The following is a 12089-nucleotide window of genomic DNA, read 5'->3' as shown; positions in this document are numbered from 1 at the left end:
TCCGCGCGTTGGGAGCATCACGCGTAATCTTCTTGCGTGACGTGCTCCGACACTAAATATACTTATAGCTATTGGCGTTTCTTTCCATTTCCTTTTTGCTTTTCTGAAATTAGGAACTTGATTATTGTTATTTGGAGGCCTGCTTCGATTTTACGGGAGTTTTTTTTATTTATTTATTTATTTATTTATTTATTTATTTATTTATTTATTTATTTACCTAAACAACCTGAAAGCCGGTTCTTTCCTGATAGCAAGACAGAAATGTAATTATGTCATGACAGGAAAGCAACCCGATTATCGCGTAATAAAATAACGTTGTTTGTACATTTCTAGACTGTCTTTAGGTGTGGCCCCGGAAACCACAATCAGTGGGTTATTACCACGAATAACACAGTAAACACCCACAGCGCTCCCGGGCGAGAATGAATGCTTTATCAATGGTTTGAAAGTCGTTGGTCTTAAACCACGGGAAACGGATGTCGCCAATTGTAATAAGAGAGTCGTTCCAAGACAGGAAAAGGTTGGGACTATCCTGGAACAGGAAAACCACTCGACTACATAGGTCTGAAGACGTAAAACTGAAAGACGTCATCCCCAAACCTGGTGCTCCAGCTATGCTGAGTCATGTCTCCTTTGAGTCAAAGCTCAAAAGATTAAATTCCTTACTTAAAATTTAATTTACTTTTAATATAGTTTTAGTTCTGAAGTTTTGGAGGTAGCCCAAGTCAGTTTAATTAATCTATCATGGTATAATGGTCACAATCAGTTATGCTGAAAGCCGTTTGTTTAAACGTTGAAAACTTTTTGGAATGCATATTTACATTACTAAGATCAGCTTTACAAAGAGGTAAATGTGACAGAGATTTATCAAGTTTATGAAAAAGCTATTAACTTTTATTTTATCATAAATCGCCTTGGGCCTAATGTAACTTAACCTGCGCCCCTTATAAGCCACCATCTCTCAGATCAAGGCTTTGTTTGAGATCGGTTTAATAAGTTGCCAAAATTTTCAACATTTTTGGGCTCAAATTATTCATGAAGTGTCGGTTTTTTTACATGTTTGAGTTCCGTTCTTAACAAACTACGCGAACATTAAACTTCCGGACTGATAAACTTGTAAAATCTCGCCAGTTAAAGCAAAGGAACAAATGGCGTTGTTGTCGTTTCAGATCAACTTTTTAATGTAATATTCACCTCAGTTAAACCTATTTTATCTTTTTAACGCTTAGAAAATCCTGATTTCGCTAGCTTTCGTGATTCTTGATCAAACAATGTATATTAAAAAGATGTATAGTTTAATAAGCAATGTGTGTATTGAAACAACATGTTTTGATAATGATTTTACAACTACTTAGTGAACAAAGAAGGGCCTTTTTATGCTGCTCTATACAAAGTGAAGCAGCGTGGGTTATGCAACCAACAGTGAAATTACAATATATACACGAAGAATACCAAAATTTCCTCTATATTCACGTTTTCGACCCAGTAGTCGCCAACTCTGACCCCGTGTTATATTAATTGTATGGCAAGACTGAAAGTTTGGAGTCCTTAATGGAAGCGCTCATTTCTAGCAGTAAGTTTCTCGCGAGCTGTTGAGTGCATTTTTCAAAGTTTCAGAGCATGAAATGGAGTGGGGTAAAGCATTCCATTGTCTAACATAGTTCATTCTTAAATGGCCATCATTTAGATGTCTCGATTCGCCTTCGGGCTTAAAACTAATTAACATACTTGTAATCGACTGTTGCGGTTTTTCGTGACCAGTGCTAAAAAATTCAGTCTTTTGCAAAGGAAGTCCATTTATATTCGTTATCTTTTCTTGAAACTGTTTGTCCGATTTGGCTTGTAATCCTGTTGTTTGTTCACCGACTTGAATAGAAAGAAATGTTAAGTTGCTGTCTTTTCTATACTTCTCGCAATCCACTGTATTTGACTCTGTTGAGTCGGATCCAGTTTTTGTTATGCTTTGAAACTGTAATCGCTCAGTACTGTCCTTCAAAGCGGATCTCTCGCAGCAGATAATGCTCTTAAAAATTCTCTTGAATCCTTTGCGAAAATCTTTGCTGAAGACTCCAAATATGACGGGATTAACTACGCAGTTGGTGTATGTAAACAACCAGCAGATGATGGAAAGTTTGGTGAAATTTGGGCTGTTAATACCTCCGCCAAAATCCGCCCATAACCACACGACTTGGTTCGGAAACATAAAGATAGCAAACACGACAACGACGACCATAAACATCTTCGTCGCTTTTGCATTTGGAGTGCTCCAGATACTCCGGGTTCTGAGAACGCCGAGCCTTTTAAACACAGAATTGGATCTAAGTACTCGCTGCGTTTTTCTTTTCTTAACGTCACTTTTAAGTTTCTTGACGATGAAGCGCGCTGAGTTGGCGCTGATGGAATTCGCGCGTGTTCGTGCCGAAGTGTTACAAAGGGCGCGGACAGCCAAGGTGTACATAACTATCATGAAAATTAGTGGTAATCCATATTGAACGAGAAACAAGAAAAAAGTATAGGCTTGTCTGTAGGTAAATTTGGGCCAGTTCTCCTCACAGGACCCGTTTGTGAGTGCCAGAACATATCCGTACGGAGTCACCGCCACAAGCGAAAAAACGTGAACCAGGCAGATCAAGATGCAAATTTGTCTCATAGACAGTCGTATCTTGAACGGGTGCATTATAATTCGGTAACGGTCTAATGATATCGCTGCGAGAGTCAGAGAAGATGCACAAGTGAAATAAGTTTGCGCTGGCCATAAAACTTTGCACATGGCTCCTCCGTAAATCCATTCGTAGTTGTTTTCTTCCAGGACAAAATCAAACACAATGCTTATCAACGGCGTCACCAAATCACAAATGGCCAAATTCAAGATCAGAAAATTGGACGCGGTGCGCATTTTTCTGGTGTTGTTGATTATGTGCGCGACCATGCTGTTCCCGAAGGTGCTCGCAGAAAGGATAAGAAAATAAAAACAGATCTTTGTGATCTTGAAGCCCGTCGATTCTCCTTGTGCTTCATCTGGCATTACAGTTGGAACACTTCCATTTCTTTCGAGAGTTACGTTTTCGTTCATGTCGCGATAATTCGTGGAAACCACCAACGCAGTGATTCTGAATAGCTCAACTAACTTTTCAAGATATGAAAATAAAAATTCACCTTTTATCTGAAGGCGGAGTTACCGTTTGACTTGATTGACGATTGCAATCTGTCCAAACAAATTAGAATTTTAGGAAAAAGGTATCTTTTAAGCCCACGTCTCCGCTTTAATCTCCAATCTCGAGTGGGTATCACGCATGTTCATGAATGCGTGCCAGAGTCTCGTTTTTAGATGCCCACCCGAGATTATCCAAGTGACATTGTGCTAAATGAGTTCGTCATTTCTATTTATACAATTGCTCTGCGGGGACTCAATTTACGCGACAGGAAACAAGTTGACCTCCAGCTTCCTTGTCGCTTCTTGTATAAAGGTGCATCGAATTGTCCCTGTTGAGAAAGTTCTGTTGAGCTTTTCCTGGGAATCTTTAAACTATTTGTTAAGGCGATAACAGACTCCTTGAGGTAAATCGCATCCAAGTGATTTTAATCTTTTCCAATAGAAATTCAACGTTAAATTAAGAAACAACTGGAGTCTTAAAAGAGAAAATAGTAGTTTAAACAAATACTGCTGTTATAATGCCTTTAGCGCACGCAAGGTTTAATACCGTCAAGGGTTTTATGGGTTTGGTTTATATTACTAAGAAGGTCTTTAAGTTGAGAAAAAGTCAACTTGTAACACTGCGACCTTTGGTTTATGAGGTGGACGTAGTGTTCTAAATTCTTCGGCTGACTCATACACCTTAATCTTTTTCTGAGTGAAAGAAGTAGCATCCTTCACTTAATTGTTGTATTACTCATCTGTTTTATAATCACTATGATTTTCCAACTTGAAGCTTAATGACGGCTTGCGTGATGCACTAGGGATAACAGTTATAACATCGATAATCTCTGCTAATTCTTGTGCTATTTTTACTCATGAGTCTCAGGCAAATTTTAATTTAGTTTTATGGCTTTCAGTCACGGAAATGTTTCTACGAGCCGTGGATGTCAAGTTTTTCATTACTGTTCCATCCAAACAACATGTTTCCCCACTTTAAAAGGTTTCTTTTAAATTATTTATAAACATTGGTGCGTCTATTAAGGATTTGAAATTCCACCTGCATTATATCAAATGTACCACAAAACAGAGGAAAGTTTTATTCGACAAACGCTGAGGCATTTTAATTTTCAGTGGAATTTTGATCCTCTGGAATTGAATCGGTAACAGGCTGAGAACAGATGACATATATCATTCCTATTTTGTTTTTGTTTTTTTTATGATTGATGATAAATGAGCTATACTGTAAAAGGGAACATAACCCCTTTGTCGCACTTCACTTTTTACTGATTCTTTGTGTAGGCTTAATTTCAAGTTCTAATTCACGACTAAATTGCCAACATTGTGTTTTGCCAAAATAAACTGTGGAGACTCACAGAAGAGACATAAAGCAAACTTTGAATCAACTACTGGACAAGGCAACGAATACAAGCAATGCAAACCAATAAAAGCTAACAAACACTGCGAAATTCCATACATAATACACAATTAGGCATAAAACGTAATGAGAAATAAAGAACTAATTAATTAGGAACATTTAAAAGTTGACTGTCACTATGATCACTGTACTGGCTTCGTGTTAGCTGCATGTTAAGTCCGCTTCATTTTAAAGCTTGAAATACTGAGACTCAAAGGAGTTTTTAGAGAGAAACACATAATCATATTTTACAAAGGTAAAAAACTACTATAATTACAACGTATTACAAAGGTACCACAAAGGAAAGATCTTGGTTAAGTCTGGGAAAGAATTCGAAAGGGCATAGAAAGCAGGAACCTGGCTTTAAAACAAAAACATTTCTTAAGATGGGTTATATATCCGTTGAGAAGCTAACTTTTTGGGTAGGGCCTGGTTTTGTGACCCTTGAAGTTGCTTCCCGTGTTCTTGAGTTGAGCCGATGTCCATAAAATATGTCTATAATGGGATTCTGAAGTAAGGAACTTGATATTCTAAAGAGTAAAAAAATAACTTTGTATTGTAAACGTAAACAAATTAAAGTCAATCATGTACAGTGTCATCAAAAATAAGGATCTTTTTCTTCTTTCGAGGACATACTGTCGATGTTCGCTATTTCTAAAGAGAGAATTTTATACGCAATAAAACAAGCGTTCTGGCGTCAACACACCAAGGTAATAATGCGTTTTGAGGACTTTTCAGCCGAATATGGGTTAGGCAATATGCCGGTCTCATACACATACAAATAACTTGAAAAGGCACTCTGCGAATTAGTTGTTAATGCAGACCGCAAGCTTTTGCCGCTATAAATCTCCCACGCTGCTATCATTACCATCTGCGATCAATTTAACGATACTCTTATGTTGAATATCTGATATGACGTATGTTTACTTTTCAACTTCCGTCCTAGATGTTACCGAGGGTTAAAACAACAAAAGTATTCCTAGTGGAAGGAAAATACACGAAAGAGATTTTGTTTCTGTTAAAAATGTTCAGGGTACGTTACAGCTCAGTGACTGAACATCAAAGCATACTTTGTGTTTATTTTCGGCATCTGTGGGACAGATGCCGGAGGAAACTTTGTTATTTTAGCTTAACGAGTGACGATCTGACCTCCCCCTGATGTGATGTATGTAAATGCAAAACACGAGAACAGTCACAAACCTCTAGTTCTTTGTCGTTCTTTATTATCATCGATCGGTCCATTCAGCGCTCCACAAGCAGACTACTCAGCCTATGCTTATTCGATTCAAAAACAACCGTGCAGCCGCAACAGTTAAGAGGCTGTCCGTGTAAGAACCGACCACTCGATTTTCGGCCGAAAACAGAATTTCTTCAAATTTTCTGTGTGAGACAGCTAGTCCATATGATAAATAAAAATAGCAATAGTTTGGCTTTAAGTGCTATTTTTCAATATTTCTGGCGACGATTTCCGAGTACGGTCCAAAACCGTAAAAACCGGTAAAATATTTAAAATCGGGCGCAAAAAAAATTAATTATGATTTTTTGAAAATGCCCCACAGAAGGCCTTTGCAAAATTTTAGCGAGCATACTACTGGTTGAAGGAGTGTTTCTCAAAAGTATAACGTGATCTGGAGCCCTGACCAATATCCATGTTTAGTACTAGGGCTAGTGTACCGGGAACAGGGAAAAAAACTTTGGGCACTAACCTTTTGGAACTACAGGAGTACGATCATCATAGTTAATATTCAGACGCGAAAGCTTGCGTGACACAGTTTTGCACCGATTATTGTTCCTAAGTTTCCCACATAAATTCTTAAGTTTCCCGCATAAAATAATATTACCTTGAAGCAATTATTTTCAAAACGTACTCTTTGTTCGGGATAAGGCATGAATAGCCTTAAATTCACCAAAGATTCCTCCAAAATTGGGAATTTATTAGCTAACTGCTGCGGCGTGAGTTGCCTTAAGTTTCGCCTAAACACAATTGCTGAAATTGGATCATCACAGGCCTTGGACTATACAGAAATTCCATATTAAACATATTTAAGAAGTAAAAGTGTTTGTCATATGATTATTGCCAAGAAAAAAAAATAATAGTGTACCGCGAATGTACCTCAGATGTACAGATAAGATGTCGATTTCAGTCGGCCGCTGGAATGTCAAAGTTATTTTGGCGGCTCTCCTTATCCACTTTTTGCTTATTTTGCATTGCGCGTTAAAAAGCAATACCAATCCTGGATACTTGAGAAATAAATGATTTTACTGTTGATATTTGATTTTACAAATGGCTTGGAAGCTTTGCCTTTTTTATTCAACATTCTTTTTTTTTCGTGTTGCTATTTTTGCGTAGCCCTTTGTGCTAAAATTGAATTATGCAAACTGTAGAAGTCTGACGTCGAGAGCGTTTTACTCAGTTTACGCAAGAGATAACGAATTTATTTTTTGCGCTTTGCGTCGTTTTTGCTGTTTGCAATGGCAGCATTGTGTTCCTTCTCAGCAGTTACAAGTGGCACGTGCGGAAGTAGTCGTGGATTTACAGAATGTGTAGCCCTAAACAGCTGTGACGGCGATATCAGTTCGCATCTTCCAACTCACCACCTGTCAAGGCAAAATGTTTGTGAGAAGGATCTAATCCTGGCAAGAGCAGGTCTTCTAGAGCTCACAGAAGAACAGGTTAAAAATATGACGGTTTGTCCAGCTCATCGTTTTACCCTGGGAAAGTACTGGCAAACCCCTAAGACCTGCCAGTATCCAAAACATCATGGCAAGAAAACGGCGGTGACTGGAACCCATGTAATTCATTTCAAGTTAGCCAGGGAAATTAAAAACATCTTTGGAAAAGCTACACCCGTTGGTTCGCGTAAGTTTTAACTTTGAAGATTTTATTTTGTAACCACTGCATATTGTTTACGTTTGAGTGCCTTAACGGTAATACAGACTTCATTTTCTCATGAGTCATTTCACGAGTGCGGTTTGGGAGATTATCGGACACCCTGCCGCAATGAAATATGGTTTGTTCTGAATATGAATATTACACAAAATTCAAAACAACAACATTAACAAAACTTGCTCATTTCTTTACAAAGCTGCTTAGCAATACAACTTCCGGCTGGTTGGTCAGGGTTTACGAGTTTTTTCGTTTTGGATGGGGGCATGTGTGCGTGGTGTGTAATCGTGTGATCTTCATACCGCAGATTCAAGGTATTTTACCAACCCTTATGTGGAAGTTTATTAACATTCATTTTTGATGGATGTCAGATGTCAGATGTCAGATGGTGTTTAAGAAATTCAGTGATCTTGAGAGTCATCTTGATGTTGGCGAACACCACCAAGTACGCGGGGGCTTCGCAACAGTGTATGACAAACTCAGAAGAGACTGGGCCGAGAAATCCCTTACTGTTGACAACAACGAGGAAACCTGCCGCGCACTTGTGGTACATAGCGATGAGCAACGTGACAAAAATGAAGCTTCTGGTTCTTGTAGTGACTTACAGCTTGGCAGGGCTTTATACAAGCCTCGAAGTCAAGCTGTGCGGTTTACAGATGAGGTTAAACAGTACCTATAACCACGAAATTCGACCTCGGAGAGAGAACTGGCAACAAAGCAGATCCCGGAAAAAGTGGCTGCAGACATGAGAACACTGAGGAAACCAGATGGTTCGCGGATGTTTGAAAGAAAAGACTGGCTAATGAAGAGTCAAGTGCAAGGCTTCTTCTCGAGACTGGCGGCCACATGTATATAGAAGGCAGGGGAACCAAGAGATGCAGATAGAGGACGTGTAGGCAGAGGAGGAAGAGCAAGAAAGGCATGGGGTACTGAAGAATGTAGCCGCCCAAGTCAGTCCTAGACATCCAATCTGCTATGATTCCTACTGCCTGTGCGACCTCTCACGAGACGAGAAACTAGACAGTTTCAGTGTAGTTATGCTGAAGGAGATACTCAAAAGATCGGAAAAAGAATTTGGTAGTTTACCTATCCAAATTCTTATAAGGATGCGAATATCGCCGTTAGGAAAACAAGTTCACAAAATTTCTTCTTCACAATGTATTGGGCGTTGTAAATACGGCTTAACAATTTTTTTTTCTTTTTATTGAACTAAGTGAACGAAAATGGTTTTAACAGCGTGAAATAATTGTAAATATATTGTGGGGAATCGTAGAACTTTGTGCAGCTGTGTTAAACTAGTAGCACTGTCAACTTTATTTGCCTTCTTGCACGCCATCGGAAACACAGCGAGTAGAATGAACATTGAATTCCAGGCGCCCATTCTGTTCTTTTTGTTTTGTGTTTTTGCTCGCAGGAACTATGAACTCCCTATTGACACATCGCGGTGTCAGTAAACCTGCACCAAATTTGCATAGATTGAATTCGCTGAAGAGAATTACTTAACCAACAATGCTGGTATTAAGAGATAAACGCTATTTCAAAGAAAACGAAGCCAAAGATAGAAAGCGTATAATTCAGCATGAAAATCATGCAGTCATTGTTATTGCAACTTTAAAACAACGCGGTAAGAATGACCGTGACATGCTAAAAATAACTTAGACAGTCTAGCGTGCTACAATGTAGACGACTGAAATCTACATTTTCTTTAGATTCTCGCTACGGCTGAAGTACACTAGTGAACAATAATTTTTCCTTTCTAGGCATTAAATTATATGATTAACGGTTCTAGTTGTCAAATATGAGTGTCCTTTTACATATAGTCCAAACCTTAATTATTTAACTGAATTTTATAAACAGCTTTTAGGCCAGACAGAAGATAACTTAAACCGCAGCCGCTCATTTTAGATTATAAACTCCCAATTGGAAAAATATTTCGTGAATTGAAGGCTTTTCATGCCCTTTCCAGCGCAAAAAGCACGTTTTAAGAATATTTGCTTCGAACTAATATTTCACGCGGGAAACTTAAGAATTTATGTGGGAAACTTAGGAACAATAATCGGTGCGAAATTGTGTCACGCAAGCTTTCGCGACTGAATCTTAGCTATGTTGATCGTACTCCTGTAGTTCCAAAAGGTTAGTGCCCAAAGTTTTTTTTCCTGTTCCCGGTACACTAGCCCTAGTACTAAACATGGATATTGGTCAGGGCTCCAGATCACGTTATACTTTTGAGAAACACTCCTTCAACCAGCAGCATGCCCGCTAAAATTTTGCGAAGGCTCTCTGTATGGCATTTTCAAAAAATCATAATTAATTTTTCTTGTGCCCGATTTTAAATATTTTACCGTTAATCGAAAGAAAAAACATGAAATAAAATTATCTGTAAGTTTTATTGTATTTGATTAAAAGTGGAAATTTTCAGCTCCTTCAGCGCAACGCCTAAATTTGACTCGAAACAGAACGGTTTTTACGGTTTTGGATCTACTCGGAAATCGTCGCCAGAAATATTGAAAAAAAAGCACTTAAAGCCAAACTATTGCTATTTTTATTTATCATATGGACTAGCTGTCTCACACAGAAAATTTGAAGAAATTCTGTTTTCGGCCGAAAATCGAGTGGTCGGTTCTTACACGGACAGCCTCTTAAGTTCGAAAATACTTCAAAACAACTCCTCAAAAGGACGAGAATAGAAAAGCTTAAAATTTCGTAACTTAACTCTCAAAATCTAAAAGATCACGTGACAGAAAGAAACAAAGAAATATTATTGGCGGGAAAAGACACGACATAACGGCTGCGCTTGCTGTCTTGGCTGGGGAAGATCGTACTCCGCCGTCTTCTCCGGTGAACACTTCTACCACTCGGTCCATAGGCCATCTGTTGCGGACTATCTTATCTTCTGCTAGAAGTACTAGGTGGCCAATCTGCACATTTCGTCTTGACTTGACCCATTTCGTTCTTCTCTGAAGAGTTGGCATGTATTCTCGTACCCACGGCATCTCTTCCAGTAGTGATCGGCGAGGAATTGTAACATTCTTCACCGCTTTCTGGAGAACGGATCTTCATTCACAAATACTCCGGGTGGAAGTTGAGTAGCTCTCTGCTGGAGAAAATGGTTGGGCGTCAGCGCTGAGCAATCATCAGGATCATCTGAAACAGCAGCGATAGGACGGTTATTAACTATGGACTCCTCCTCAGCTAATAGTGTCCCCAATTCGACTTCAATGAGAAGCCCATCTCTAGCTCCTTCGTAATCGGTACCAGACGCTCCCATACTCCGGACACATGGGGGCGGCAGGTGGCTGAAATACCCACTTGATGCCCTTCTGCTGTAACTGCCGTTCAATCGTTTCTTCATTCCAATGCGCAATGGCCTCTTTTAACTTTCTGCTGGCGCCTATAAAATTGGTCCCTCTGTCAGACCAAATTTTCTTGAGTACGGTGGTCCTCTTCTACTTATGAATTGGCCAAGAACCATGGTGAAGTCATTTGTCTCAAGTGATGGCGTCACTTCCAGGTAGACAACACGCGTTGTAAGCAAGTAAATAGACAACCCCATCTTTTCGTGGTTCCGCGGCCCCACTCTGTTAGTGGCCCAAATAGGTCAACACCAGTAAAGGTGAATGGAGGGTGGTACTCATCCAGCCTTGCTTCCGGTAGAGACTGCATAAACTGCTCCATGGGTTTAACATTCATTCTTCGGCACCTAATGCAGTTCATAATAGTCTTCTTCACTAGGCTTCTTCCACCAATGATCCAGAACATTGTTCGCAGCTCACACAATGTTTGTTCCCTCCCACTATGGGCAGCAAACTCATGGTAGTGCCGAAAAATTAACTGACTCACATGATGGTGCTTTGTTAGGATCATTGGGTGCTTGTTATCCCATGAGAACACTAAAGCTTTCTGCAATCGTCCTCCTACCCGTAGGACTCCGTCTTATAAATGTGGTCTTAGGCTTCCTAGCCTGCTAGATATTTTCACTTCCTTATTCTGCTACACTTCCTTGACATCTTCAGGAAAGCATTCATTCTAAATACTGCGAGCAATGGCTCCAGCTGACTGACTCAGCTCTTCTGTTTCCCAAAAGAAATCGGATCCTCTCCACCACCGAAGTTGACTAGAGAGTTTCTGAGGGTTTAAGCTCCGTGAAGCATCATCAGCAGGATTAACCTTTCCAGGGCAATGCCTCCATTGGTCCGGCGAAGTAACTTCACGTATTTTAGCCACACGATTGGCAATGTCTGAAATCGGTTGGTCTCATTCTTGACATATTGCAGTGTCGTCTGAGAATCGGACCAAAATCTAACCTTGCTTATCTCCTACGTCAGGTCATCCACAAGCACTCGGTATATCTTCACAGATAATGTAGCTGCTTGCAACTCAAGCCTAGGAATGGAAATCGGCCTCCTTGACCTTCCAACCAAACACGAACATCTAGCAGTTCCACTGGCATAAACAAATCAAAGATAGGCAGACATGCCATAGCCATCTTCAGAAGCATCTGAGAATAGATGAAGAGATATATCACGCACTGTGCCATTGACCAGGTGGCATCTCGGTACCTGAACTTGTGATAATGCAGAGAACTCGTATTTCCACTTATTCCAGTGGTTCGGTAAATCTTCACGTATTTCATCATCCCATCCCAGATTCAG

General features: G+C 39.7%; 2 protein-coding genes across 2 annotated transcripts; one reads left to right on the top strand and one right to left on the bottom strand.

Moving 5' to 3' along the window:
* Positions 1 to 1154: 1154 nt before the first annotated feature.
* LOC110060495 (galanin receptor type 1-like) lies at positions 1155 to 3326 on the bottom strand. Its single transcript, XM_020767277.2, has one exon. The coding sequence runs from the start codon at positions 3071 to 3073 to the stop codon at positions 1568 to 1570; it is 1506 nt and encodes a 501-aa protein (XP_020622936.2). The 5' UTR covers positions 3074 to 3326; the 3' UTR covers positions 1155 to 1567.
* Positions 3327 to 6051: 2725 nt separating this feature from the next.
* Positions 6052 to 9826, top strand: LOC149101131 (uncharacterized). Its single transcript, XM_089276355.1, has 2 exons — positions 6052 to 7410; positions 7809 to 9826. Exons 1-2 carry the CDS (start codon positions 7023 to 7025, stop codon positions 8114 to 8116), a joined length of 696 nt encoding a protein of 231 aa, XP_089132481.1. The 5' UTR covers positions 6052 to 7022; the 3' UTR covers positions 8117 to 9826.
* The last annotated feature ends 2263 nt before the right edge of the window (positions 9827 to 12089 follow it).

Source organism: Orbicella faveolata, unplaced genomic scaffold, assembly GCF_042242905.1.
Source record: "Orbicella faveolata isolate gen_17 unplaced genomic scaffold, um_ofav_v1 contig_4, whole genome shotgun sequence".
NCBI classification, from domain to species: domain Eukaryota; kingdom Metazoa; phylum Cnidaria; class Anthozoa; order Scleractinia; family Merulinidae; genus Orbicella; species Orbicella faveolata.
This window is presented reverse-complemented; position numbering and strand designations above follow the sequence as displayed.